Here is a 26,791-nt window from a genome sequence, read left to right as displayed (position 1 = left end):
ACATACACAAGTCTGACAAGGCTTGACAGGGTAGATGCAGGGAGGATGTTTCCCCTGGCTGGGGAGTCTAGAACCAGGGGTAACAGTCTCAGAATAAGGGGTCGGCCATTTAGGACGGAGGTGAGAAATGTCTTCACTAGAGGGTTGTGAAACTTTGGAATTCTGTACCCCAGAGGGCTAAGGAGACTCAGTCATTGAGTATATTCAAGACAGAGAAATAGATTGTTTAATATTAAGGGCATCAGGGGATAGTTCAGGAAAGTGGAGATGAGGTGGCGGAGCAGGCTCGAAGGGCCAAATGGCCGACTCCTGTTCCTGTTTCTTATGTTCTTATCTGTGCCTACTCCTGCCACGCCCCTCATTGTCAAATCTCACAGTGAGGTTTACCAGAATTTTTACATTTCACAGACCTCTTTGTCGATTGAATGGGTGGCTATTAAAGGAGCCTTTTTTCTTTGGTTCAGATCCATAATTTTATTTTAATCTTTTCAACCACCGAATCCATAGAGTGTCCGCCCCTGGTGTTTCAGCGCGTACACCACGTCCAGGGCAGTGACCGTCCTGTGCTTCGCGTGTTCCGTGTAGGTGACCGAGTCTCTGATGATGTTCTCCAGGGAGACCTTCAGCACACCCCGGGTCTCTTCGTAGATGAGACCGGAGATGCGCTTGACGTTGCCTCGCCGAGCCAGGCGGTGGATGGCGGGCTTGGTGATGCCCTGGATGTTGTCACGAAGGACTTTGCTGTGCCGCTTGACTCTGCCTTTCCCCAACCCCTTGCCCCCTTTCCCTCTGCCGGTCATAACTGAAACTTAAGCTATTGCAAAAGAAACAACCCCAGTAATTGAATTGGGAATAAGAGTTTTGGCGCCGCACACTCCTTTTATACAATGCTGGCGGACCTGGTTGGAAACCCATAAATGGGCGGAGTCAGGATGAAAATGAGGACTCCCGGTTCCTTCTCAAGTAGCCGATATTGAACTGCACCCGTGGGGGAGATAAGCAAAATACTGCGAATGCTGTCAAACCTGAAATAAAACAGAAACTGCACGGAATATACGCAGCAGGTTGGGCAGCGCCTGTGGAGAGAGAGAGAGAGAAATAGAATCGATCTTCCTTGTGCCAGACCTTGTTTTGGACACAGTTTTGTCTCCTTCAGCGGTGCTTTATTAAAGTCCTTCCCAGTTTTTATCTCCCATTACATGTTTCGGTCCTTCCAGCAGACGACTTTTCCATTGTACCACTGTTCCCCCCCACCACCCCCCCCCTCCGCCTTTGTGGGGTGTTTCCAGTTCGCCCGGGTTTTCACAAGTTAACAGGGGTGGAGGGTGGGGGTGGGGAGATGCCTTCAGTTAGATGCAACCTGGATGAAGGCAGCCTAGACACCTCTTTCACAGAGTGTTGTAATCGCTGATAAGCACAAAGGTTTAATATAATAATGACTGGGAGATGGCTACTCTCCGAGTCCTCCTGACCCTCAGACTTGAGCACCTACCAGCAATCAGTGAAATCCCAATTGTGATCTGAGGTGAAACCTTTGCTTTAGAAAGTAGCTCCAGGGGTTTCGGAATGCAAGGGCCATTGTATGTGCGTTGTCCATCAGCAGCTTTACCAGCACAAAAATTAATCAGAAGAGCAAATGACAGAATAAACAGCCACTTGCCAATATACAGACAAGACTACTAGGAATCATTCCTAATAGAAATGTTACTCCAGCTCCCCATATTTCCAATTGCATGTGATTACTATGGTTTACAATACTAATCAATCTTTGCTAGATAGGAAGATCTATAAATGCAACATTAATATTTTCTGGTCTATTTCTCAGTAATTGTTTTCCATTGTTTCCCTAAACCTCTCCGTCTCTCGACCTCTCTTTCCTCCTTTAAGACACTCCTAAAAACCTACCTCTTTGACCAAGCTTTTGGTCATCCACCCTAATCTCTCCTTATGTGGCTCGGTGTCAAGTTTTGCTTGATAATCGCTCCTGTGAAGCGCCTTGGGACGTTTTACTACATTGTTGTTGTTTTGTGCGCCTCTTAAGTTAATATGCAGCATATTCCTTTCTCTCCTGTGAAATTGGAAGTGGCAGAGAACCAGGAGCCAATGTCGGCCGACAAGAGCAGGGGTGATTTGTGAGCGGGACCTGGTGCGGGATAGGATACAGGCAGCAGAGTCTTGGATCAGCTGAAGTTTGCTGAGGATGAAGGAAGGGAGGCTGCCCAGGAGAGCCTTGGAATAGCCGTGCCTGGGGGCGACAAAGGCATGGATGCGACTTTCAGCAGCAAATGGTCTGAGGCAGGGGCGGAGGCAGGCGATGCCACAGGGGTGGAAGTAGGTGATATTCATGATGGAGAGTAAGGGGAGAAACACAGGGGGTAGATTTTCATCTTAGCACTCAGGCGTAAAACGGGTGTTGCGGATCGGCTGCCCTTTAAAGAAACCACCCGATTTTCGTTCCGTTGAATTAATGTAGTGAAAATTGGATGACTTCTATAACAGGAAGTCTCGCCAGATTCAACCCCCAGACTGAGCCTTATGACATTTATGAACTAACAAAGCAGGTTCACTCCTAAGTTAGAAATTTCTTCCAAATCCATGGGAATCTTGAATTGTTTTTCTTATTGTTTTGAAAGCCTCTTGCATTAATATACAACATTTCTTTTCTTTTAAATTGGATGTGTTAGGGAGCCAGGAGCCAAAGTAGGTCAGCAAGGGCAGGGGTGATTTGTGAGACGGACCTGCTTTCAGCCGTGGCTCAGTGGGTAGCACCCTTGCCTCTTGAATCAGAAGGTTGTGGGTTCAGAGTCCCCACTCCAGAAACATCAGCACACAATCTAGGCTGACACTCCAGTGCAGTGCTGAGGGAGCGCTGCACTGTCGGAGGTGCAGTCTTTCGGATGAGACGTTAAACCGAGGCCCCGTCTGCTCTCTCAGGTGGATGTAAATAGATCCCAAGGGCCACGATTTCGAACAAGAGCAGGGGAGTTATCCCCGGTGTCCTGGCCAATATTTATCCCTCAATCAACATAACAAAAACAGATAATCTGGTCTTTATCACATTGCCCATTTGTGGGAGCTTGCTGTGCGCAAATTGGCTGCTGCATTTCCTACACTGCAACATTAACTACACTTCAAAAGTATTTCATTAGCTGCAAAGAGCTTTGGGACTTCCTGAGGTCATGAAAGGCGCTATACAAATGCAAGTCTTTCTTTACTTAATCACATGTTTTTTTAACTTGTCAGAAACAAGGCTTTTCGTTCGGCCTGTTATACCGAGCGCTCAAGCATTCCGTCCAGGGAGATCAAGACTGCCATGCATCTTCAGCCTGGGGAGAACTGGACAAACAGGCCAGGTTGCTTTCTTCAGTGCCCAGGGGTAGTGCTTGGCAGGGCAAAAGCTCCAGTGGCAGAAATTGGAACAAAAAGCATATCCTTCCATTGTACTGGTTTGTGACCAAATTTTAACCTGGTCTTACGTAGTCATGAAAATCTATAATGAATCTAAAAATGCAAAATTGGAGAATTTCCCCAGTCTCCTTTACGTTCTAAACTTTGGTGATTTTAGCAAAGATGGCTATAAAACGGAGGATAGAAGTTAATGGACGTTTCATGGACTGGCAGAAAATGGGAAGTGGTGTCCTACAGGGACCACCGTTGTTCACCTTATAGATATATATATATATAAATGATTTAGACTCAGAAATCGGAGATCTAGAGTCGAAATTTGTTGATTGGCATATAGGAACAGGAGGCGGCCATTCAGCCCCTCGAGCCTGTTCCACCATTCAATGAGATCATGGCTGATCTGTATCTCAACCCCCTCTACCAACCTTGTTCCCGTGGCCCTAAATAACTTTGCCGAACAAAAATCGATCAAGTTGATACCAAATTGGGGTGAGGTTGGGGGGGGCAGAGCTAATAATGTGGGGAGCTACACCAAAACACAGGAAGATATAAACAGGCTTGCAGAATGGGCAGATAAATTGCAAATGAAATTCACTATAGCTAAGTGTGAGGTGGTTCATACAGATGCAGTACATAAATTGCTAACCGAAGTAACACACCTTGATAAGGTCATAAAGAGTACAAATAAATTACTGAGGTTCATTGCTGGAGAAATTGAATAAAAAAGCAGAGATGCCAATTTATATTGAACCTTGGTTAGACCACCACTGGAGTACTGTGTACTGTTCTTGTATCCATATTACAAAAAGGATACTGAAGCATTGGAAAAACTGCAGGAAAGACTTACAAGAGTGTTTCCAGAATCGAGAGCATGGGAACTATCAGCAGGCTGGGGTTCTTTTCTCTGGAGAAGTGATGACTACAAGGAGACCCGATCAAGGTCTTTCAAATTAGGAAGGGGTTCTATGGGGTGGATGTGGAGAAATTGTTTCCACTTGTGGGTCCAGAACAAGTGGGCTTAAACATAAGAGAGCCACTAACAGATCAAATAAGGAATTCAGGAGGATTATTTTGACACAGAAAGAGGGGTGAGAATGTGGAACTGGCTGCCACATGGAATGGTTGAAGCAGAGAGCACCGGTGCATTTAAGGTGAGGCTTGATGCATACATGAGGGAGAAGGGACTAAAGAAGGAAAGACTTGCATTTGTGTAGCACCTTTCATGACCACCAGACATCTCAAAGTGCTTTACAGCCAATGAAGTACTTTTGGAGTGTCGTCACTGTTGTAATATGGCAGCCAATTTGCCTACAGCAAGCTGCCACAAACAGCAACGTGATAATGACCAGATAATCTGTTTTTGTTATGATGGCTGAGGGATAAGTATTGGCCAGGACACCGGAGAGAACTTCCCCTTCTCTGCTTCGAAATAGTGCCATGGGATCTTTTACATCCACCTAAGAGGGCAGGCGGGACCTCAGTTTTAACGTCTCATCTGAAAGACGGCACCTCCGACAATGCCGCACTCCCTCAGTACTGCACTGCAGTGTCAGCCTAGTTTTATGTGCTCAAGTCTCTGGAGTGGGACTTGAACCCACAACCTTCTGACTCAGAGGCGAGTGTGCTGCCCACTGAGCCACAGCTGACACTGTAGTACAGTGCAGAATAGAGGGCTAGGGTGGGAAGGGGCAATTCAAGTGGTAGGAGGTTTGTGTGCAGTATAAACATCGGCATCGAGCAGTTGGGCCAAGTGGTCTGTTTCTTTGCTGTAGATTCTATATTGACCATTGAACCAGATCTCAGTCTCCGCCTCTGGTCTTAGTATGGCCTCAGTTGTCCACCGATATAAAAGTCCTTTTGTATTAATAACAAAACAATTTGTTGCTGGAAAAAGAAACAAAGAAAGACTTGCATGACTACTACTTTGGTCTGGCGGGTAAAGCTTATGATGGGATGTCTAGTTTGGCCGTCCATCCGATGGCCTCCTGAGATGCTGAGCGGAGAAATGAGGTGCCTCCCACAACAGATCTTTAGTGGGCATGTGTGATGTGTTCCATGGTCTGGGACTCATGGCCACAGTCGCACATCGGGTCGTCCCTCATCTTCCACTTGTGGAGCGGCTGGCCGCAGCGTCCATGTCCTGTGCGGATTGGGTTGAGCGCTCTCCGCGGTCTTTGAGCGAGGTCAAAGCCAGGGGCCTCTGCTGTTGAGTCAGCGATGAGGTGTCGGTTCTTTATGTTGCATGCATCCCACGAATCTGTCCATCTGGATAGTGGGCCGATACCAGCTGCATCAAAAGTGGCTGCTGTTTCCCAGAATGGCCGGTGCAACTTTCAGCGCCTTCGTGGTGGGTTTATCCAGTCTTTGTGAATGGGAAGGTCAACGTTGCTCATGATTTCTTCCATCTCATGGAGCACGGTGGCATCGTGGTGAATGGCAGGCAGGGCAATGTGGGACTGCACCGGGAGCAAGTTCAGCTGGAGTGGACTTAAGCATCCCTGACACCGTCCTCAGCGCCTTTCACGACCTCAGGATGTCTCAAAGCGCTGTACAGCCAATGAAGTATTTTGAAGTGCAGTCGCTGTTGTAATGTAGGAAACACGATTTTCACATGACTGCATATAGTGATATTTCAAGCACCAGGCAGAATGGAGATGATTTGGAAATACCTGCATCAATCATGCCTGGAGACCACACAGCTGTAAATGACTGGGATTAATTTTAAGCATATCATTTCTATTATGGAACTATCCTCCACTCACGGCATTTCATTGGAGAAATAAACTCACTATTATCGGGAGACTTTGCTGTAGTTTCGGTCATGAGGTATGTTTCCTGTAGCTTGTTAAATAGACTTTGTTTGCTGTATGCTGAGTAATAGGCTGTTTAATTCTGTTGTGACGTGTTTTAAAATATGGTTCAATCTTTTTTTATTATTCATTCATGGGATGTGGGCATCACTGATAAGGCCGGCATTTATTGCCCATCCCTAATTGCCCTTGAGCTGCCTTCTTGAACTGTGACGTGATGATAATCCCATTGAATGTCAAGGGAAGGTGGCTAGACTCTCTCTTGTTGGAAATGGTCATTGCCTGAAACTTGTGAGTTGCGAATGTTACTAGCCACTTATCAGCCGAAGCCTGAATGCTGTCCAGGTCTTGCTGCATGCGGGCAAGGACTGCTTCATTGCCTGAGGAGTAATTGGTGTAAGACAAGCCCGAATTCAAAGTTTGAAGAGCGCAACCAAATTTGATGCACCCGCCCAGGGAGGGGGAGGGGGGTATTGAAAGTTTGAAGAATGCAGCCAAATTTGATGCACCTGCCCATTGAGGGGAGGTGGGTGTTGGGTTGTAGGTTTGAAGAATGCAGTCCCATTGCATGTCAAGGGGAGGTGGCTAGACTCTCTCTCTTGTTGGAGCTGGTCATTGCCTGGCACTTGTCAATTATCAGCCCAATCCTGAATGTTGTCCGGGTCTTGCTGCAGGCGGGCAGGGACTGCTTCGTTATCTGAGGAGTAATCGGTGTATTCTTTTGATTGGGTACTTAAATAAAATGTCTGTAAATTAATAAAACTTTAAATAAAACTTAACAAATTAAATTAAAATTTGATTGTCCGGGTTGATGATGCACTCCAGTCCCCGCGGCACCCACCGGTCGCGGAATGCCTCAAGAATGCCGGCGGACACCGCGTGCTCCATCTCCAGGGTGAGTAATCGGTGTACTCTTTTATTGGGTAGGTAACCAAATTTGACTGTAAATTAAACAATCTTCAAATGAAACTTAAACAAATTAAATTAAAATTTGGTTGTCCGGGTTGATGATGCACTCCAGTCCCCCCGATGCCCACCGGTCGCGGAAGTACTCAAGCGTGCCGGCGGACACCGCGTGCTCCATCTCCAGGGGGAGTAATCGGTGTACTCTTTTGTTTGGACCAGAATCAAATTTGACTGTAAATTAAACAAACTTCAAATGAAACTTAAACAAATTAAATTAAAATTGTGTTGTCCGGGTTGATGATGCACTCCAGTCCCCGCAGCGCCCACTGGTCGCGGAAATAATCAAGCGTGCTGGCGGACACCGCGTGCTCCATCTCCAGGGGGAGTCATCGGTGTACTCTTTTTGATTGGACCAAAAAACAAATTATCTGTAAATTAATCAAACTTTAAATAAACCATAACAAATCAAATTAAAATGTGGTTGTCCAAATTGATTATGCACTCCAGTCCCCGCGGCGCCCACCGGTCGCGGAATGCCTCAAGCGTGCCAGCAGACACTGCGTGCTCCATCTCCAGGGGGAGTAATCGGTGTAAGGCAAGCCTGAATTCAAAGTTTAGTTCGCATGGTTAATGTCATGGATGCACCTGCCTCGGGGAGTTGACGGTTTGAAGAATGCAACCAAATGGGATGCAGCCGCCTCGGGAGAGGGAGGGGTTGTAGGTTTGAAGAATGCAAACAAATCTTTTCACGCTCACACAGAAAGAGTCGCAGGCGGCGCTCGGCCACGCGCCGGGTCCCGGTGGAGGAGTTGCCTCTGGACCGTCCGCCTTGAGCTTACAAAAGGCGCGGCCGCCGCCGCCGCTCGGCAGCTGGACTCGGCGCGGTGAGGAGCGCGGAGCAGCCGGAGGAGGGGGGGAGGCGCTGAGCGGAGCAGCTGGACTCGGCGCGGTGAGGAGCGCGGAGCAGCCGGAGGAGGGGGGGAGGGGCTGAGCGGAGCAGCTGGACTCGGCGCGGTGAGGAGCGCGGAGCAGCCGGAGGAGGAGGGGAGGCGCTGAGCGAGCGAAAAAAAAAAATGGCTTCGGGCGACCAGACCAAAGGCCCGGCCCGAGGCCGCAAGGCCAGGAAGAGGAGGAGCCCAGCCCAAGGCGCGGCCGGCGGGCGGGCCCACGGTGTCGGGCCACATCCTGCAGGCGGTGGCGGCTTCCAGGGAGCGGAGCGGCCTGTCGCTGGCCGCCGTCAAGCAGGCGTTGTCGGCCGCCGGCTACGACATGCCGCGCATCAACTGGCGGGTGAAGCAGGCGGTGCGGAGCCTGGTGACCGAGGCCTCGCTGGTGCGGCCGGCCGGCCAAGAACAAGCCCAGGGGGCGGAGGAGGAAGGAGGCCGGGGGCGGTGATCCTGCTGCTGCTGCCGCCGAAGAAAGGCCGAGAAGAGGGCGGGCGGGGTCCGCCAGGGGGCGAGGCCTGCCGGGCGACCCGGGAGCCGTCGGGGGCGCCAGGTCCCCTCCAGGGGCAGGAAGCCCGGGAGCTGCCAAGACCAGAAGGCGGCAGCAGCCCCACGGGCGGCGGCCAAGACTGAAAACCCAAAACAGAAATACTACCCGTGTGAACCGAAACAACAGGCTCTTTTCAGAGCCACCACACCCTTCAGATGAAAGAGGTTGTTCCAGAAATATACAATAAATATCTTTATTTTTAAATCATTGCTGCGGCCGATAAACCCGAGAATCTTCGAATGATCCTGGCGGTTGTCCTCCAGCTCTCGGGAGCCTTTGCAACCAGCTGCAGCCGTCGTGAAGCATCTTGCAGACTAGAATGAGTTGAAAAAAAAATAGTCACAGAAATGATTGGTATTGATTGGATTAAGAGTTGGAATTGTGTTGGTGTTTCTGCTCCATACGATCATCCATGTCGCCCTACTTTACCTCATGTTTCCAGCGTATTCTGCAGTGAGTGTCTCACTTCCTGACTCCAAGCCTTTCCACCATCTACAAGGCACAAGTCAGGAGTGTGATGGAATACTCTCCAGTGTGGACCATCGACAAGATGCACTGCAGCAACTCGCCAAGGCTTCTTCGGCAGCACCTCCCAGACCCGCGACCTCTTCCACCTAGAAGGACAAGGGCGGCAGGCACATGGGAACACCACCACCTCCAAGTTCCCCTCCAAGTCACACACCATCCTGACTTAGAAATATATCGCCGATCCTGCATCGTCACTGGGTCAAAATCCTGGAACTCCCTCCCTAACAGCACTGTGGGAGTACCTTCACCACACGGACTGCAGCGGTTCAAGGGGGCAGCTCACCACCTCCTTCTCAAGGGCGATTAGGGATGGGCAATACAAGCTGGCCTTGCCAGCAATGCCTACATCCCGAGAATCTTTTTAAATACCAAATAAATTGCCTCAGGTTTAGCATTTGTGTACTATGCCATAAGGATTTCAGTAAATAGCTAATATTGCAGTGGCCTTTTTAAACAGAAGCGATTAAGCGCATATATTTTTTTCTTAGACAATGTCTTTTGTAGTTTCTGGGACCTGTCTAATTTGTATATTATGGGGAGTTCCAGAATTGTTGTGGCTCGAATGAATTTATTTCGCATAAGACATTTACTGTGGACGTGTCACATGAGAGTATGAGATTTTATATATATATATATATATATAGCTTCGGGGTTTTGCTCCAGCAAATTAAGGTTTCCCCATTCCTTGCGTGGCAGCGGCTTCTGGCAAAAAAAACTTGATAGGTGACTGTGATTTGTGCAGACTGAACATGTGGTGTGTCAAGGATCAGCCAATTGGAATAGACAATTTGGCATCCTTCATTAGGATAAAGCTGTGTATATAAAGGAGGGGTTGCGGGCTCCATTTCGATGTTGCTTTGTGTTTTTATTAACCAGTCGAGGTGGAGAAGGAATTGAAGGGCTTGCCATGCCGACTGCTGCTGCTGTTTCCACCAGTTCCACCACAGCCAGTGCCAAGGGCGCCGTCTCCAAGAAGGGCTCCAAGAAAACCGCCATGAAAATGACCAGGAGAGGGGACAGGAAGTACAGGAGGAGCAGGAGGGAGAGTTCCAGCATCTACATCTACAAGGTGCTGAAGCAGGTCCACCCCGACACCGGCATCTCCTCCAAGGCCATGAGTGTCATGAACTTGTTCCTCACCGACATCTTCGAGCGCATTGCCTGCGAGGCCTCCCGCCTGATCCATTACATCAAACACCAGACCATCTCCTCCCGGCCGGGAGATCCAGACCGCCGTCCGCCTCCTGCTGCACGGGGAACTGGCCAAGCACGCCATCTCGGAGGGGACCAAGGCGGTCACCAAATACACCAGCTCCAAGTAGAGACCCCCCCCAAAACAAAACCTGCAATTAAATCACCAAATGGCTCTTTTAAGAGCCACTTCACAAAGCCTTAAAACGGAACTATGAAACAAAACCGAGACCCCTGAACAAATACTTCTGTTAGGCTGTATGTTAATGCAATGAATTGCCCAATTAATCGTCCGGTTCATCCATCTACATGTGGTGCATTCTATTTATGAAAGCTGTTTTAATTCGCATTTCTTACTTTTGAGTATAAGTCCCTGAAGAGATTGGGGAATTCACGGGGAAGGGGGCAATCGGCGCTCAATAACTCCGAGAACAAGGATTTCGGTTGAAACCAAGGTTCTTCCCTGCCAGTTGAAGAATTTGCTCTTGATATTGAAACCCAGGAGTACAGCGAAGATCAATGTTGCCGGACCGCCAATATTGTGGAAAAAAGCGGGTAAAATGGGAGGTAGCTCAAGCATTAATGTTCAGTGACGCCACATTTCGGTTTAGGAAGACCTTTGTTTTGTACAGGGAAGGGGAGAACTTGGAGACAAGAAATCATTGAGACCGCGACTTGGAGTAGGAGATAAGACGGACACATTTTCCCAGATCAAGAAATCTGCATAACTCGCATTTACAAACGACATTTAAGGTCAAAACATGTCCCAAGACGCTTCACGGGGGAAAGAGATGAAGAGACGCTCAAGTCTTTACATAGTTGAGCTAAAGATACATGAAAAAAACATAAGATTCAGAAGAACTTAATAATAATAATAATCAACTTTATTGTCATTGTTAGTGCACAAGTGTGGTACAACGAAATGTAGGCTTGCGGCTCCCGAGAGTGTACATTTAGTTTAAGACATTTAACATTCAACATTCATTTGGCTTGTAATACATAAACATAAACATAATAAAGTGCATTGGCAGATGTGCAGGCTTTAGAGTTTATTTGTGGAGTTCAGTAGGATGACAGCCCTGGGAAAGAAGCTGTTCCTAAATCTGGTCGTTCGGGTGCGAATGCATCTGTAGCGTCTCCCAGATGGCAGGAGGGCGAGCAGACTGTGGCTGGGGTGGGTAGTGTCTTTGATGATGGTCAGTGACCTCTGTAAAGAGCGAGAGAGAATGTCTCTGGGGATATATCATCACTCTGAGGTGATACACGCTTTGGAAAGAAGGCGACTTTGTTTTATGTCTTGTTGGAGGACATTTTTCAGGAGATGAGACCTTTGGCTCTGCAGCGTCTGGTTCGCCTGGTTAAATAGCGCCGGCTGCTGGAAACTCTTCATCCCCCAACACACACTGAGATAGAGAGAGAGAGAGAGAGAACAGGTCCCAGCCCAAGCCATGGCCGACACTCTCCCTGCCAGGAACACCAGGAGGAAGACCAGGACTGCACCCCCGGCCAGGAGGCCCGGCGCTACCGTGTCCCAGCAGTTTCTGGAGGCGGTGGTGGACACCAAGGAGTGCCGGGGGCTCTCGGCTCTCAAGAAGGTCCTCTCGGGCCGCGGCTCTGACGTGGCCAGAAACAACTGGCGGGTCCACCAGGCGGCCCGGAGCCTGGTGACCAAAGGCTCACTGCTGCAGCCCACCGGCACCGGTGCCTCGGGCTCCTTCAGGCTCAGCAAGAGGTGGGGCAACCGGGAGGAGGAGGAGAAACCCAAGAGGGAGACCGCCGCCGCCACCAGGGAAAGGAGGAGGAGGATGAAGCAAGGTGCGGTCAGGAAAGCGGCGCCCAGGAGCAGAGGCTCGCCCAGGAAGACCAAGAAACAGGGCGTCGCCAGGAAGGGGGCGAGGAGGGCCACCGCCCGCAAACCCAAGGGCAGGAAGGCGGCCAGGGCCGGAGGGAAAGGCAAACGCCAGCGTGCCAAGCCGAGAAAGCTGGCCAAACAACCGGAGCAGGAAGCGGACCAAATCCCCGCTCAGGAGGAGACCTCCCTTTCGGAGAAAGAAAGCCAAGTTTGCTCAGAGCGAGAGGACAGCCCCTAAAGGGGAGACCAATCAGAGGATGAATACCTTCAATATCAAACAGCTCTTTTCAGAGCCACAGAAAACATTCACAAAGAGCCGGACCGGAGGGTTGGGTGGGTGAAAAAAGGAACATTGCAATTGGCCCGATGGTATATGACCAAAATCATCCTTATTGAAAAATAGAAAACCAATTATATCCCCATTACAATACTGGAAATTATTAAAAATTCGATTGAGTTTTAATTCCTGAAGTATACCTTCCAGGAATAATATAATATATGAACCAATATTGGTTTTTAACTCCTATTTTAAAGGTGGTTAAATTGAGAGCAGCAGAGCTGTGATAGATTGTAGGGCGGGAGAATCGGAAGACCAGGAGTCCTCAGCCTGGGCGCCACTTTCAACAGTCCTCAGCCAGCTCCGCAACCGCAGCTTTTGCCTCAAATTGTTCATTTTGTTATATTTCTCGCTTCAGCAATGAGACTATCTGAAAATTATAAATGGTTGAAATCCAATCCTGTCGTGCAGCTGATGATTGTTGCTGCAAGTATTTATTGCAATGGGCATATCGTGAAACTACAAACGTCTTTATGAACTCCTGCGGTTGCGGTGATGCCTTGTAGATAGCATTTAAATTCTGTTAGTTAGTGACACGATTTCGGTAGGTAAGTCGTCTTCGCCACTTGAATGTGTAAGAATCAACGTTGAAACAACAATAATGAGCTATTTTCGCTTCCATTGTGTGCTTCCGATACACTTTTAATAGCCGAGCTGAGATTGTCTTTGTCAAGACCACCAATTTACATTTTTATAACGTAAAACAATGGATGGTATCGCAGAATACAACCTCCAAAATGCTGGGGAAATTCCTACAAAACGTGGTACTAAAATTCAGGCACCGTAAACCAGGTGGCCCTACTTATAAACACATGGAATTTTAGAATGTGGTCTCCAACGTACTGGTGAAATGTTTGGGACTTCCCAACATCCCAGGTAATAGGATTTGGTCACCAAGAACCAGTGTGTGATTGTGCGGACCCAGATCGATGAGTAGCCCCACAACCTATCAGCAACATTCAACACAATGCTTGAGAATGGAAGTTGCAGGTGATCCTTTCAAATGTTTATTTTCAAAAGTACAGCTCCGTGACCATGGCCGAAATTAATAGAACCTATGGGGTAAAGGCCACAAAACAGCATCGACATCTAAATGACATGACCTGCTGCATCAACACATTGAAATGAAAACGCTGCTTATTGCCTGCTGGATCTTCTTGGGCACGGCGGCCGCAGATCTAATGTGCATGATCTCGGCCCAAACTTGCGGTAGGCAGCCCTCTGATTATCGCTATTGATAGGACGTGGCCTTCTCAAACATCCGCTCTCCTGTGAATTCAAAAACCCTCGGGCGTTTACAAGTTCTCCCTCGCCACTACTTCAATTTAGATAGTGCCTTTCAAATCCTCTGGACATCTCAAAACACCTGACAACCTAAGATTACTCTTCAATGAAGGAACAGCCAGACAATCTGTTTTAGGTGGTGTTGGCTGAGTTGTGAAATGTTGGTGACATAGGAACAGGAGTTGGCCATTCAGCCCTTCCAGTCTGCTCTGCCATTCAATTAGATCATGGCTGATCTGTACCTCAACTCCATGTACCCACCTTAGCTCCGTATCCCTTCATATCCTTACAAAGGTGGTTGGGACACGGAGACACCTTTTTCTTCTTCAATTACTGCTACGGGACTTATATCCACCCGAACTGAAGATTTCACCTGAATGACTGTGTAAGGGTAAACCGGGAGAGCTTCTTCTCCCCTCTGGTATAAAGGGTCGACGTCCGCCTTATTCCCTATCAATCACTCAGAGTCCTGCGAGGCCTCCCGCCTGATCCATTACACCAAACGCCATGCCTGGAGGAGTCAGTGTTCCACGTATATATGGAGTGTGAGAGGTTGCAGCCCCCCTTTCATTACCTGAAGGGGCTGCTCCTCGATTTTTGGTTGCACTTCAGTCCCACGCTCTTGATCTACGGTCACCCGGTGCGGAGGGGAGCGGGCAGGTTGGAGGACCTCCTTGTAGGCCTGCTCCTGGGCCCGGCTAAAAAAGCCATCAATTGGTCCAGGCAGCGGGCGGTCGAAGGGGTCGTCCAGCCAGATTGCCTGCCTCTCTTCCGCGGCCATGCTCGCGCCCGGGTGGCCCTGGAGATGGAGCATGCGGTGCCCGCCGGCAGGCTTGAGTACTTCCACGACCGGTGGGCGCCGCGGGGACTGGAGTGCATCATCAACCCGGACCACCAAATTTTAATTTGATTTGTTTAAGTTTTATTTGAACTTTTGTTAATTTACAGTCAATTTGTTTAAGCACCAACCAAAAGAGTGCACCAAACGCCAGACCATCTCCTCCCGGCCGGGAGATCCAGACCGCCGTCCGCCTCCTGCTGCCCGGGGAACTGGCCAAGCACGCCGGACCATCTCCTCCCGGCCGGGAGATCCAGACTGCCGTCCGCCTCCTGCTGCCCGGGGAACTGGCCAAGCACGCCGGACCATCTCCTCCTGGCCGGGAGATCCAGACCGCCGTCCGCCTCCTGCTGCCCGGGGAACTGGCCAAGCACGCCGGACCATCTCCTCCCGGCCGGGAGATCCAGACCGCCGTCCGCCTCCTGCTGCCCAGGGAACTGGCCAAGCATGCCGTCTCCGAGGGGACGAAAACTGTCACCAAATACACCAGCTGTAAATAAAGCCTCTCGTTCCTCCCACCTTAAAAACTCAACCCAAAGGCTCTTTTCAGAGCCACTCACCAGATCCAGAAGGGACTATTTATTTTCATTTGACGAATGACATTTGAAATATGGACAGCATAAAGAACGAAACTCTTTAAAAAAATGTTTTATCATCCTTTCTTTATTTAACCCTCACTTTCATTTTTTTGTCGTATGTTCAGATTTTGCTGGTGTGTTTTTGTAATACAGTATATCGTTAATAGAAAATAGATTGAAATTTAACAAATATATAACAAAATGATGCATTGTCACTGCCCTGTTTTGTACAAAGCACTCATTTATAAGCAGGTCGCTGAAAAGCTAAAATGAAATTAAATTTGTCAATTCAGGAACCAGTAATTTTAAAGGATCAATTTGCCATAATTCAAATTTAATAATGAATTATTCAATCTCACAGATGCCATTTTAATGATTATTCAGTCCCACAGACGCTATAATTTTAATTAAAATGATTATTTAGTCCCACAGATGACAATCTTTAGCAGTAATGATTATTATTTAGTCTCACAAATGCCATAGTTTTAATTATTATTCAGTCCCAGATACCATAATTTTAACAATTATTATTCAATCCCACAGATGCAATAATTTAAACAATAATGATTATTATTCAATCCACAGATGCAATAATTTAAACAATAATGATTATTATTCAGTCCCACAGATGCAATAATTTAAACAATAATGATTATTATTCAATCCCACAGATGCAATAATTTAAACAATAATGATTATTATTCAATCCACAGATGCAATAATTTAAACAATAATGACTATTATTCAGTCCCACAGATGCAATAATTTTAACAATAATGATTATTATTCAGTCCCACAGATGCAATGATTTTAATAACTGGTTAATATTCAGTCCCACAGAGGGCCATCACTTTAACAATAACGAGTCTGATTCACAGACGAGCTCTTATTCTATAAGCCGCCTTTTTCGTTGTTGTCCGAGGTTGGAGCGGATTGAAAAACGCGCCAATCAGAGGCGGAGATTTGCCGGGTTTTCAGCCAATCAGAAGGCGCGGCTGGGCTGGGCTGGGCGGGGCCGGCGGCTGCTATAAAAGCCGCAGCCCGGAGCGGAGAGTAGCAGTTGGAGAACAGAGTTAGAGAGGAGTCCGCCCCCAGGGGGAAGGACAGCCGCCGCCCGCCCGCCCGGGGAGAAGGGACAGCAGTCGGCCGGCACCTTGGGCAACTAGGGCTCGCCGGTGGGCGGGGCTATGACCTCACTCGCGCGCTGAGGCGGTTGAACGGCCGATCGGGAGCCACGTGACCCCGGAGCTGGCGGCGGCCATTTAACACAGTGGGCGGGGCAAGGAGGCGTTGCGGGCTGCGATTGGTGAGCGCAGCTGTCAATCTAGGAGTCGCAGCCAATAGAGGAGACGGACTCAGTGAGGGACTTTAAGCGCGCTGTGTGTCCGCAGTGCGCATGCTCGGTGCTGCTCGCAGTCCCCGGATGAGGCTCCGGTTTGAGGAAGGAGATAAAATGGCGGCGGGACTGAGGAGCGGCGGATGGTGCGGTGAGTGTGGATCAGAGAATCTCCGAAACTTACAGTAGCGCCGGCTTCTCTCAGGCAATCTCTGGGAACATTGGGTCGAAGCGGGCGAGGGGGGGGGGGGCGGTGGTTCTTGGGTTGATGTGCGCTGCCTGCGCTTGTCTTCCGATTGCTCCCGGCCAAGAGACTCGAGGTGTTCGGCACCTTCCCGGATTCTTCTCCTCCACTTTGTGCGGTTTTGGGCCAGGGATTCCCAGGTGTTGGTGGGGATGTTGCACTTTTTCAAGGAGGCTTTGAGGGTGTCCTTGAAGTGTTTCCTCTGCCCACCTGGGGCTCTCTTGCCGTGTCGGAGCTCCGAGTAGAGCGCTTGTTTTGGGAGTCTCGTATCGGGCATGCGGACAATGTGACCCGTCCATCAGAGCTGATCGAGCGTGGTCAAAGCTTCGATGCTGGGGATGTTGGCCTCAGCGAGAACACCGATGTTGGTTCGCCTATCCTGCCAATGGATTTGCAGGATCTTGCGGAGGCAGCGTTGGTGGTACCTCTCCAGTGCTTTGAGGTGCCTGCTGTACATGGTCCATGTCTCTGAGGCATACAGCAGGGCGGGTATCACTGCTGCTCTGTAGACCATGAGCTTAGTGCGGGGTTTGAGGTCCTGGTCTTCAAACACTCTCTTCCTCAGGCGACCGAAGGCTGCACTGGCACACTAAAGGCGGTGTTGGACTTCGTCATCGACGTCTGTCCTTGTTGACAGTAGGCTCCCGAGGTATGGAAAGTGGTCCACGTTGTGAGACTATGCCCCCTAGTTCTAGACACACCAGCCAGGGGAAACAACCTCTCAGCATCTACCCTGTCAATCCACTTCAGAATCTTGCATGTTTCAATGAGATCACCTCTCATTCTTCTAAACTCCAGAGTGTATAGGCCTATTCTACACAATCTCTCCTCATAGGACAGCCCTCTCATCCCAGGAATCAATCTAGTGAACCTTTGTTGCACCGCCTCCAAGGCAAGTATATCCTTCCTTGGATAAGGAGACCAAAACTGTGCCCAGTACTCCAGGTGTGGTCTCACCAAGGCCCTGTACAATTGGAGCAAGACTTCCTTACTCTTATACTCCAACCCCCTTGCAATAAAGGCCAACATGCCACTTGCCTTCCTTATTGCTTGCTGTACCTGCACTCTAGCTTTCTGTGTTTCTTGCACGAGGACACCCAAATCTTTCTGAACACCAACATTTGAAAGTTTCTCACCATTTAAAAAATATTCTGTTTTTCTATTCTTCCTACCAAAGTGAATAACCTCACATTTCCCCACATTACACTCCATCTGCCACCTTACTGCCCACTCACTTAGTCTATCTATATCCCTTTGCAATCTTTGTGTTCTCCTCACCGCTTACCGTCCCACCTAGCTTTGTATCATCAGCAAACTTGGATACATTACACTCGGTCCCTTCATCCAGGTCATTAATATAGATTGTAAATAGCTGAGGCCCCAACACTGATCCTTGCGGCACCCCACTAGTTACAGCCTGCCAACCTGAAAAAGATCCGTTTATCCCTACTCTCTGTTTTCTGTCTGTTAACCAATCCTTGATCTATGCTACTATATTACCCCCAACCCCATGAGCCCTAATCTTGTGTAATAACCTTTTATGTGACACCTTATCGAATGCCTTTGGAAATCCAAATATACTACATCCACTGGTTCCCCTTTATCTACCCTGCTAGTAACATCATCAAAAAACTAAAATTTGTCAAGCATGATTTCCCTTTCATAAAACCATGTTGACTCTGCCTAATCATGTTATGATTTTTCTAAGTGCCCTGATACCACTTCCTTAACACTGGATTCCAGTGTTTTCCGAATGACTGATGTTGGGCTAACTGGCCTGTCGTTCCCCTGTTTTCTCTCTTCCCTCCTTTCTGGAATAGCGGTGTTACATTTGCGACCTTCCAATCTGCTGGGACCATTCCAGAATCTAGGGAATTTTGGAAGATCAAAGCCGATGTATCCACTATCTCTTCAGCCACCTCTTTTACAACCCTAGTATGTAGGCCGTCGGGTCCAGGGGATTTGTCAGTTTTCAGTCCTGTTAGATTCTCTAGTACTTTTTCTCTACTTACAGGAAACTTTGTGCTATCCGGCACCCACGGGACCGAGCTACTGCCATTGCCTCAAAACTGCCGTACTCTCCAGAGTTAATGTTGAGAGATACGGAGATTCTTATCTGTATTTGACAACAAACACTGTTGCTTAGCAACAGCTTCTAAACACTCGGGTGTGGCCTGCAAGCTCTGTATATGAAGCTGTTGCTATAGCTACAGACCTTGCACAGCTTGACTGTTCAAACAAAGCAAAAAAAGCAAACAAAAAGAATAAAAAACGGTGGCTGATTTTTGCCGGTGGCTCCAGATTGCTGGATAGCTCACCTCCGGATAGCACATAGTTTCCTGTATATGAATTACGTTCAGTTCCTCACCCTCATCAGACCCTTGGTTCCCCACCATTTTTGGTATGCTTTTTGTGTCTTCTACTGTGAAGACAGATACAAAATACTTGTTTAACGTTTCTGCCATTTCCTTATTCCCCATAATAATTTCTCCTGTCTCAGCCTCGAAGGGACCAATGTTTACTTTTGCTACTCCCTTCCTACTTACTTGTAGGAAATCTTACAATCTGCTTTTAGATTTCTTGCTCGTTTTCTGTCATTGCATTTTTTCCCTTTTATCAATTTTTGGTCAATCTTTGCTGGTTTCTGAAACTCTCAATCCTCAGGCTTCCTATTATTCTTTGCAACATTATAAGCTTCCTTCAATCTAATGCTATCCTTACCTTCTTTAGTTAGCCATGGTTGGATCACTTCCCGTGGAGTTTTTGTTTCTCAATGGAATGTATTTTAGTTGAGAATTATGAAATATTTCTTTAAATGCTAGCCACTGCTTATCTACCGCCATACCTTTTAATCTATTTTTCCAATCTACCTCAGCCAACTCGCCCCTCATACCTAATGTAATTGGCTTTATTTAAGTTTAAGACACTAGTTTCGGACTTAGGCAAGTCACTCTCAAAATTAATGTGAAGTTCTAACATATTATGATCACTCTGCCCCAGTGGATCGTTTACTATGAGATTGCTAATTAACCCTGTCTTATTACACAATACAAGTTCTAACATTGTTGGTTCCATGACATTTTGTTCCAGGAAACTGTCCCGAATGGATTCCATGAACCCGTCCTGCAGACTCTTGCTCCACAGCCCTGTAGGTTACGGCTCTTCAAGTGTACACCCAAGTACTTTTTAAATGTGCTGAGGGTCTCTGCCTCTACCATCCTTTTAGACAGTGAGTTCCAGACCCCCACCACCCTCTGGGTGAAAAAAATTACATCTGCTCTGCACCCTCTAGTGGATGGACTGGGGAGAAAGGTCTTTACTAGCCGAGGCATAGAATATAAGAGCTGGGAGGTAATGCGTGAACTGTATAGCTAGGCCGCAGCTAGAATACTGCGTGCAGTTCTGGTCAACACATTACAGGAAGGATGTGATTGCATTACAGGGTGCAGAGGAGATTTACGGGGATTTTGCCAGGGCTGGGGAATTTTTGCTATGTGGGGATGTTTTCTTTGGAACAGAGAAGGCCAAGGGGAGACTTGATTTGAGGTGTATCAAATTATTAGGGGGCTAGATATAGTGGATAGGAAAGACTATTTCCCTTAGCAGAAGGGTCAATAATCAGGGGGGCATAGATTTAAAGCAGATGGTCAAAGGGTTAGAGGGGTTTTGAGGTGACTTTTTTTACACCCAGAGGGTGGTGGAGGTCTGGAACTCACTGCCTGAAAGGGTGGTAGAGGCAGAGAACCTCATCACGTTTAAAAACTGCTTGGATATGCACTTGAAGTGCCGTAAGCTACCAGGCTACGGACCAACTGCTGGAAAGTGGGATTAGAGTGGATAGATCTTTGTCAGCCGGCTTGGACAAGATGGGCCGAATGGCGGCCTTCTGTGTAGTAAATTTCTATGATTGTGTAACCCGGGGAGGATGGGCCCAGTGAGATCAGACTGTTACCCGGGGAGGATGGGCCCAGTGTGATCAGACAGTGTGTAACCCGGGGAGGATGGGCCCAGTGTGATCAGACAGTGTGTTACCTGGGAAAGATGGCCCCAGCTTCGGTTTGCCTAAAGCACAGGGAAATTGTACATTTCTATCCAGAACTTTGGTGATTTGCTGGAAGCCCAGGCAGGCGTGGCGGGGATCTGAGACAAGGGACAACATCAGACAGAAGCACTCGGACCCAAACTTTTATTTTTATTAAGCTGAAGAAAAGTCTACATTACGTTACTTCACACTATTCATGTTGTTATTTTCAGTCCTGCCATAATTAGATCTCCCGGTGAAAGACTGAGTGATTGAGAAAGGCCCACAGCTGAGAGTAAACAGGGATTGCAGACTGAGGAATGACAGCGGGTGAACCAACACAGGATTGTGAGAGCACCAACTGGAGAGAACTCTTCCGATTCAAAGAGCTTCCAGAGATCGACTGGGGGAGAAAGGTCAGAGTCCCTTTGACTCAGATACACACTGGTCCTGGAGATGGACTGGGGAGAAAGGTCAGAGAGAATCCCATTGACTCAGATACACACTGGTTCCTCCCTCCCTTCCATTTACTGATTTACAGCTATTTCTGGGATGTTACTTGTATCCTCTATGGTGAAGACCGATACAAAATACCTGTACAATTCAACTGCCATCTCCTTATTTTCCATTTAAAATTCCCTGACACTTTTTTTTATCGGACCAACACTCACTTTGTTAAATCTTTTCTTTATTAAATATCAATAGAAGCTCTTGCTATCTGTTTTTATATTTCTAGCTAGCTTTCTCTCGTACTCTAATTTTTCTCCTTATTAATCTTTTAGTCACTCTTTGCTGTTTTTTATATTCTGTCCTATCTTCTGACCTGCCAGCCATCTTTGTGCAATTATATGCTTTTTCTTTAAGTTGGATGCTATTGTTAATTTTTTTAGTTAACCACGGATGGTGGGTCCTCCCCTTGGAATTTTTCTTTCTCGTTGGAATGTGTATATTCTGTGTATTCTGAAATATCCCCTTAAATGTCTGCCACTGCATCTCTATTGACCTATCCCTTAACCTAATTTGTCAGTTCACTTTAACTAGCTCTGCTTTCATGTCCTCGTAATTGCCCTTATTTAATTTTAAAATACTAGTCTTGGACCCACTCTTCTCTCCCTCAAACTGAAGGTAAAATTCAATCATATTATGATCGCTGCTACCTAGGGGCTCCTTCACTGAGGTCTTTAATCCTATCTCATTGCACAATACCAGGTCTAGTATAGTCTGCTCTCTGGTTGGCTCCAGAACGTGCTGTTGTAAGAAACTATCCTGAAAACATTCTATGAACTCCTCATTTAGGCTACCTTTGCCCATCTGATTTTTCCGGTCTCTATGTAGATTAAATTCCCCATGATTATTGCCGTACCTTTCAGACAAGCTCCCATTATTTCTTCCTTCATACTCCATCCTACCATGTGGTTACTGTGAGGGGGCCTGTACACCACTCTCACAAGTGACTTCTTGCCTTTATCATTTCTCATCTCTACCCAAACCGCTTCCACATCCTGGTTTCCTGAACTTGGGTCATCCCTCTCTATTGTGCTAATACCATCATTAATTAACAGAGCCACCCCTCCACCTTTTCCTAGCTTTCTGTCCTTCCTAAATGTCACGTACTCTTCAACATTCAGGTCCCAATCTATGTCATCCTGCAGCCATGTTCCTGTAATGGCTATCAGATCATACTTCTTTATTCCTATTTGCGCTATCAGTTCATCTCTTTTGTTTTGAATGCTACGTGCATTCAGATGCAGAGCCTTTAGTTTTGTCCTTTTATTTTTGTAACCTCTAGCCTTAACTGTTGATTTACTCTTAGATTTGTCCTCTCTATCCCTTCCTGTCACGGTCTATTTATCATTTCCCATATTAATACCTTTCTCTATTGCCTTGTCTCTACTCTTTGATTTACCACATCTTCCCAAATTTGATCCCCTGCCCCCACTATTTAGTTAAAAACCCTCTCTACCGCCCTAGTTATATGACTCACCAGAACACTGGTCCCAGCACGGTTCAAGTGAAGACCGTCCCAACGATACAGATCCCACTTTCCCCAGTGTGGTGCCAGTGCCCCAGGAATCGAAAGCCATTTCTTCCACACCAGTCTTTGAGCCACGCATTCATCTCTCTAATTTGATTTACCCTATGCCAATTTGCTCGTGGCTTAGGTAATAATGCAGACATTATTACCCTTGAGGTTCTGCTTTTTAATTTAGCCCCTAGCTGCTCACCGTCTCGCAGCAGAACCGCTTTCCTAGTTCTAACTGTGTCGTTTACCTACATGGACCACGACCATTGGCTCCTCCCCCTCCCACTGCAAGTTCCTCTCCAGCCCAGAGCAGATATCCTGAACCCTGGCACCAGGCAGGCAACACAGCCATCAGGACTCGCTCTTGGCCGCAGAGAACTGTATCTATCGTCCTGACTATGCTATCCCTTATTACCACTATATTCCTATTAACTCCCCCTGCTTGAATCGCTTCCTGTACCTCGGTGCCACGGTCAGTTTGCTCATCCACCCTGCAGCCACCGCTTTCATCCATACAGGCCGCAAGAACCTCAAACCTGTTGGACAATTGCAAAGGCTGAGGCTCCCCCACCTCCTGGGTCCCAATACCTGCATCACTTTTAATTTAATTTGAATGAATTAAAGGGTAAGGCATGGCAGGAGAGCTCTGTGCTGTGGTATGCTCTTCCTGCACTATGTGGGAAATCAGGGACACTTCCTGTGTCCCTGACGACCAGGTGTGCGGGAAGTGTATCCAGCTGCAGCTACTGACAGACCGCATTGCGGCGCTGGAGCTGCGAGTGGATATATACTAGAGCATTCGCGATGCTGAGGACGTCGTGGATAGCACGTTTAGGGAGTTAGTCACACCGCAGGTAAAGGCTGCACAGGCAGGAAGAGAATGGGTGACCACCAGGCAGAGTAGTAGGCGCAGGCAGGTAGTGCAGGGGTCCCCTGTGACCATCCCCCTCTCAGATATGCCGCTTTGGATATTGTTGGGGAGGATGGCTTATCAGGGGAAGGCAGCAGCAGCCAACTTCCTGGCACCGTGGGTGGTTCTGCTGCACAGGACGGGAGGAAAGAGTGGGAGAGCTATAGTAATAGGGGATTCTATTGTAAGGGGAATAGATGGGCGTTTCTGCAGCCGCAAACGTGACTCCAGGATGGTATGTTGCCTTCCTGGTGCAAGGGTCAAGGATGTCTCCGAGCAGCTGCAGAACATTTTGGAAGGGGAGGGTGAACAGCCAATTGTTGTGGTGCATATAGGTACCAACGATATAGGTAAAAAAACGGGATGAGGTCCTAAAAGCTGAATATAGGGAGTTAGGTAAATTTAAAAAATAGGACCTCCAAGGTAGTAATCTCAGGATTGCTACCAGTGCCACGTGCTAGTCAGAGTAGAAATAGAAGGATATTTCAGATGAATACATGGCTAGAGGAATGGTGCAAGGGGGAGGGATTCAAATTCCTGGGACATTGGAGCCGGTTCAGGGGGAGGTGGGACCAGTACGAACCGGACGGTTTGCACCTGGGCAGGACCGGGACCGATGTCCTGGGGGAGTGTTTGCTAGTGCTCTGGGGGAGGGTTTAAACTAAAATGGCAGGGGGTTGGGAACCTGAGCAGGGAGACAGAGGAAAGGGAAACCAGGATAGAAGCAAAAGACAGGAAGGAGAAAAACAAAGGTGGCGGTCAGAGAAATCATGGGTTTAAATCAAACAGCCACAGTAAATAATAATTCTAAAAGGTGTAAGAGTGTTAAAAAAACAAGCCTGAAGGCCTTGTGTCTTAATGCGAAGAGCATTCGTAATAAGGTGGATGAATTAGCTGCGCAAATAGAGGTAAACGTATATGAGATGATTGGGATTACGGAACCATGGCTCCAGGGTGGCCAAGGCTGGGAACTCAACATCCAGGGGTATTCAATATTCAGGAAAGATAGGCAAAAAGGAAAAGGAGGTGGGGTAGCATTGCTTTTTAAAGAGATTAACACAATTGAAAGAAAGGATATTAGCTCTGATGATGTGGAATCTGTATGGGTAGAGCTGAGAAATACCAAGGGGCAGAAAACGTTAGTGGGAGTGTTATACAGACCTTCAAACAGTAATGCGGAGGTTGGGGATGGCATTAAATGGGAAATTAGAGATGCGTGCAATAAGGGCACAGCAGTTATCATGGGTGACTTTAATCTACATATAGATTGGGCTAACCAAATTAGTAACCGTACTATGGAGGAGCAATTCCTGGAGTGTATACGGGATGGTTTCCTGGACCAATATGTCGAGGAACCAACAAGAGATCAGGCCATCTTAGACTGGGTATTATGTAATGAGAGGATTAATTAGCAATCTTGTTGTACAAGGCCCCTTGGGTCAGAGCGATCATAATATGATCGAATTCTTCTTTAAGATGGAGAGTGAAGTAGTTGACTCAGACTAGGGTCCTGAATTTAAATAAAGGAAACTATGATGGTATGAGGCGCGAGTTGGGTAGGATTGATTGGGGAATGTTACTCAAAGGGTTGACGGTGGATAGGCAATGGCAAACATTCAAAGATCGCATGGATGAACGACAGAATTTGTTCATCCCTGTTTGGCATAAAAATAAAACAAAAAAGGTGACTCAACTGTGGCTAACAAGGGAAATTAGGGATAGCATAAGATCCAACGAGAGGACATATAAATTGGCCAGTAAAAGTAATAAACCTGAGGATTGGGAACAGTTTAGGCTTCAGCAAAGGATGACAAAGGGATTAATTAAGAGGGGGGAAAATAGAGTATGAGAGTAAGCTTTCAGGGAACATAAAAACTAACTAGATATGTGCAGAGAAAAGGATTGGTGAAGTCAATCGTAGGTCCCTTGCAGTCAGAGTCAGGGGAATTTATAATGGGGAACAAAGAAAAGGCAGACCAATTAAATACATACTTTGGCTCTGTCTTCACAAAGGAGGACACAAATAACCTCCCAGAGATGTCGGGGAACATAGGGTCTAATGAGATGGAGGAACTGAAAGAAATCAGTATTTGTAGGGAAATGGTGTTAGGGGAAATTGATGGGATTGAAGGCCGATAAATCCCCAGGGCCTGATAATCTACATCCTGGGGTACTTAAGGAAGTGGCCCTGGAAATAGTAGATGCATTGCTGGTCATCTTCCAACATTTGATAGACTCTGGAACCATACCCATGGATTGGAGGGTAGCTCATGTTAGCCCACTATTCAAAAAAGGTGGTAGAGAGAAAATGGGGAATTATAGACCGGTAAGCCTGACATCGGTAGTGGGGAAAAATGCTAAGAGTCCATTACAAAAGATGTAATAGCAGAGCACTTGGAAAACAGTGACAGGATCGGACAAAGTCTACATGGATTTACAAAAGGTAAATCATGCTTGACTAATCTACTGGAATTTTTTGAGGATGTAACTGGTAGAATAGATAAGGGAGAACCAGTGGATGTGGTGTATTTGGACTTTCAGAAGGCTTTCGATGAGGTACCGTAGAAGAGATTAGCGTGTAAAGTTAAGGCACATGGGATTGGGGGCAAGGTACTGACTTGGATAGAGAACTGGTTGGCAGACAGGAAGCAAAGAGTTGGAATAAATGGGTCTTTTTCCGAGTGGCAGGCAGTGACTAGTGGGGTACCGCACGGATCGGTCCTAGGACCCCAGCTATTCACAATATATATAAATGATCTAGACGAGGGAACTAGATGTAACATCTCCAAGTTTGCAGACGACACAAAGCAGGGTGGGCGTGTGTGAGGAGGATGCCGAAAAACTCCAGTATGATTTGGACAGGTTGGGTGATTAGGCAGAAGCATGGCAGATGCAGTATAATGTGGATAAATGCGAGGTTATCCACTTTGGTGGCAAAAACAGGAAGGCAGATTATTATCTGAACGGCAGTAGATTGGGAGAAGGGGAAGTGCAACGAGACCTGGGTGTCCTTGTGCACCAGTCGCTGAAGGTA

The 26,791-nt window shown here is 47.4% G+C and overlaps 3 protein-coding genes and 2 pseudogenes across 4 annotated transcripts in view; 3 read left to right on the top strand and 2 right to left on the bottom strand.

Moving 5' to 3' along the window:
* The window catches only part of LOC147091836 (uncharacterized), a 1,030,142-nt gene that overhangs the window by 610,149 nt on the left and 393,202 nt on the right, over nucleotides 1–26,791 (bottom strand). The gene's annotated exons all lie outside the window — the stretch shown is intronic.
* Nucleotides 485–800, bottom strand: LOC147091848 (histone H4-like). Its single transcript, XM_085976900.1, has one exon. The coding sequence runs from the start codon at nucleotides 798–800 to the stop codon at nucleotides 489–491; it is 312 nt and encodes a 103-aa protein (XP_085833026.1). The 3' UTR covers nucleotides 485–488.
* On the top strand, nucleotides 9,876–10,470 carry LOC147091847 (histone H2B type 1-A-like; annotated as a pseudogene).
* Nucleotides 11,747–12,424, top strand: LOC147091846 (uncharacterized). Its single transcript, XM_085976459.1, has one exon. The coding sequence runs from the start codon at nucleotides 11,783–11,785 to the stop codon at nucleotides 12,422–12,424; it is 642 nt and encodes a 213-aa protein (XP_085832585.1). The 5' UTR covers nucleotides 11,747–11,782.
* Nucleotides 16,278–26,791, top strand: part of LOC147091845 (uncharacterized) — a 53,705-nt pseudogene continuing 43,191 nt past the window's right edge. Inside the window, exon 1 of the transcript XR_015075239.1 lies at nucleotides 16,278–16,710. The product of XR_015075239.1 is annotated as an uncharacterized LOC147091845 (transcript). The remainder of the gene's footprint in view (nucleotides 16,711–26,791) is intronic.

Source organism: Somniosus microcephalus, unplaced genomic scaffold, assembly GCF_052327205.1.
Source record: "Somniosus microcephalus isolate GS21.2 unplaced genomic scaffold, FLI_Smic_1.0 unresolved_chr3, whole genome shotgun sequence".
Classification (NCBI taxonomy): domain Eukaryota; kingdom Metazoa; phylum Chordata; class Chondrichthyes; order Squaliformes; family Somniosidae; genus Somniosus; species Somniosus microcephalus.
Note: the sequence above shows the minus strand (reverse complement) of the source record. Positions and strands in the feature narration are given on the sequence as shown.

What these genes read in the sequence shown, in the direction of transcription:
- LOC147091848 (XM_085976900.1), bottom strand. Translation starts at nt 800, where the DNA reads ATGACCGGCAGAGGGAAAGGGGGCAAGGGGTTGGGGAAAGGCAGAGTC.
- LOC147091846 (XM_085976459.1), top strand. Translation starts at nt 11,783, where the DNA reads ATGGCCGACACTCTCCCTGCCAGGAACACCAGGAGGAAGACCAGGACT.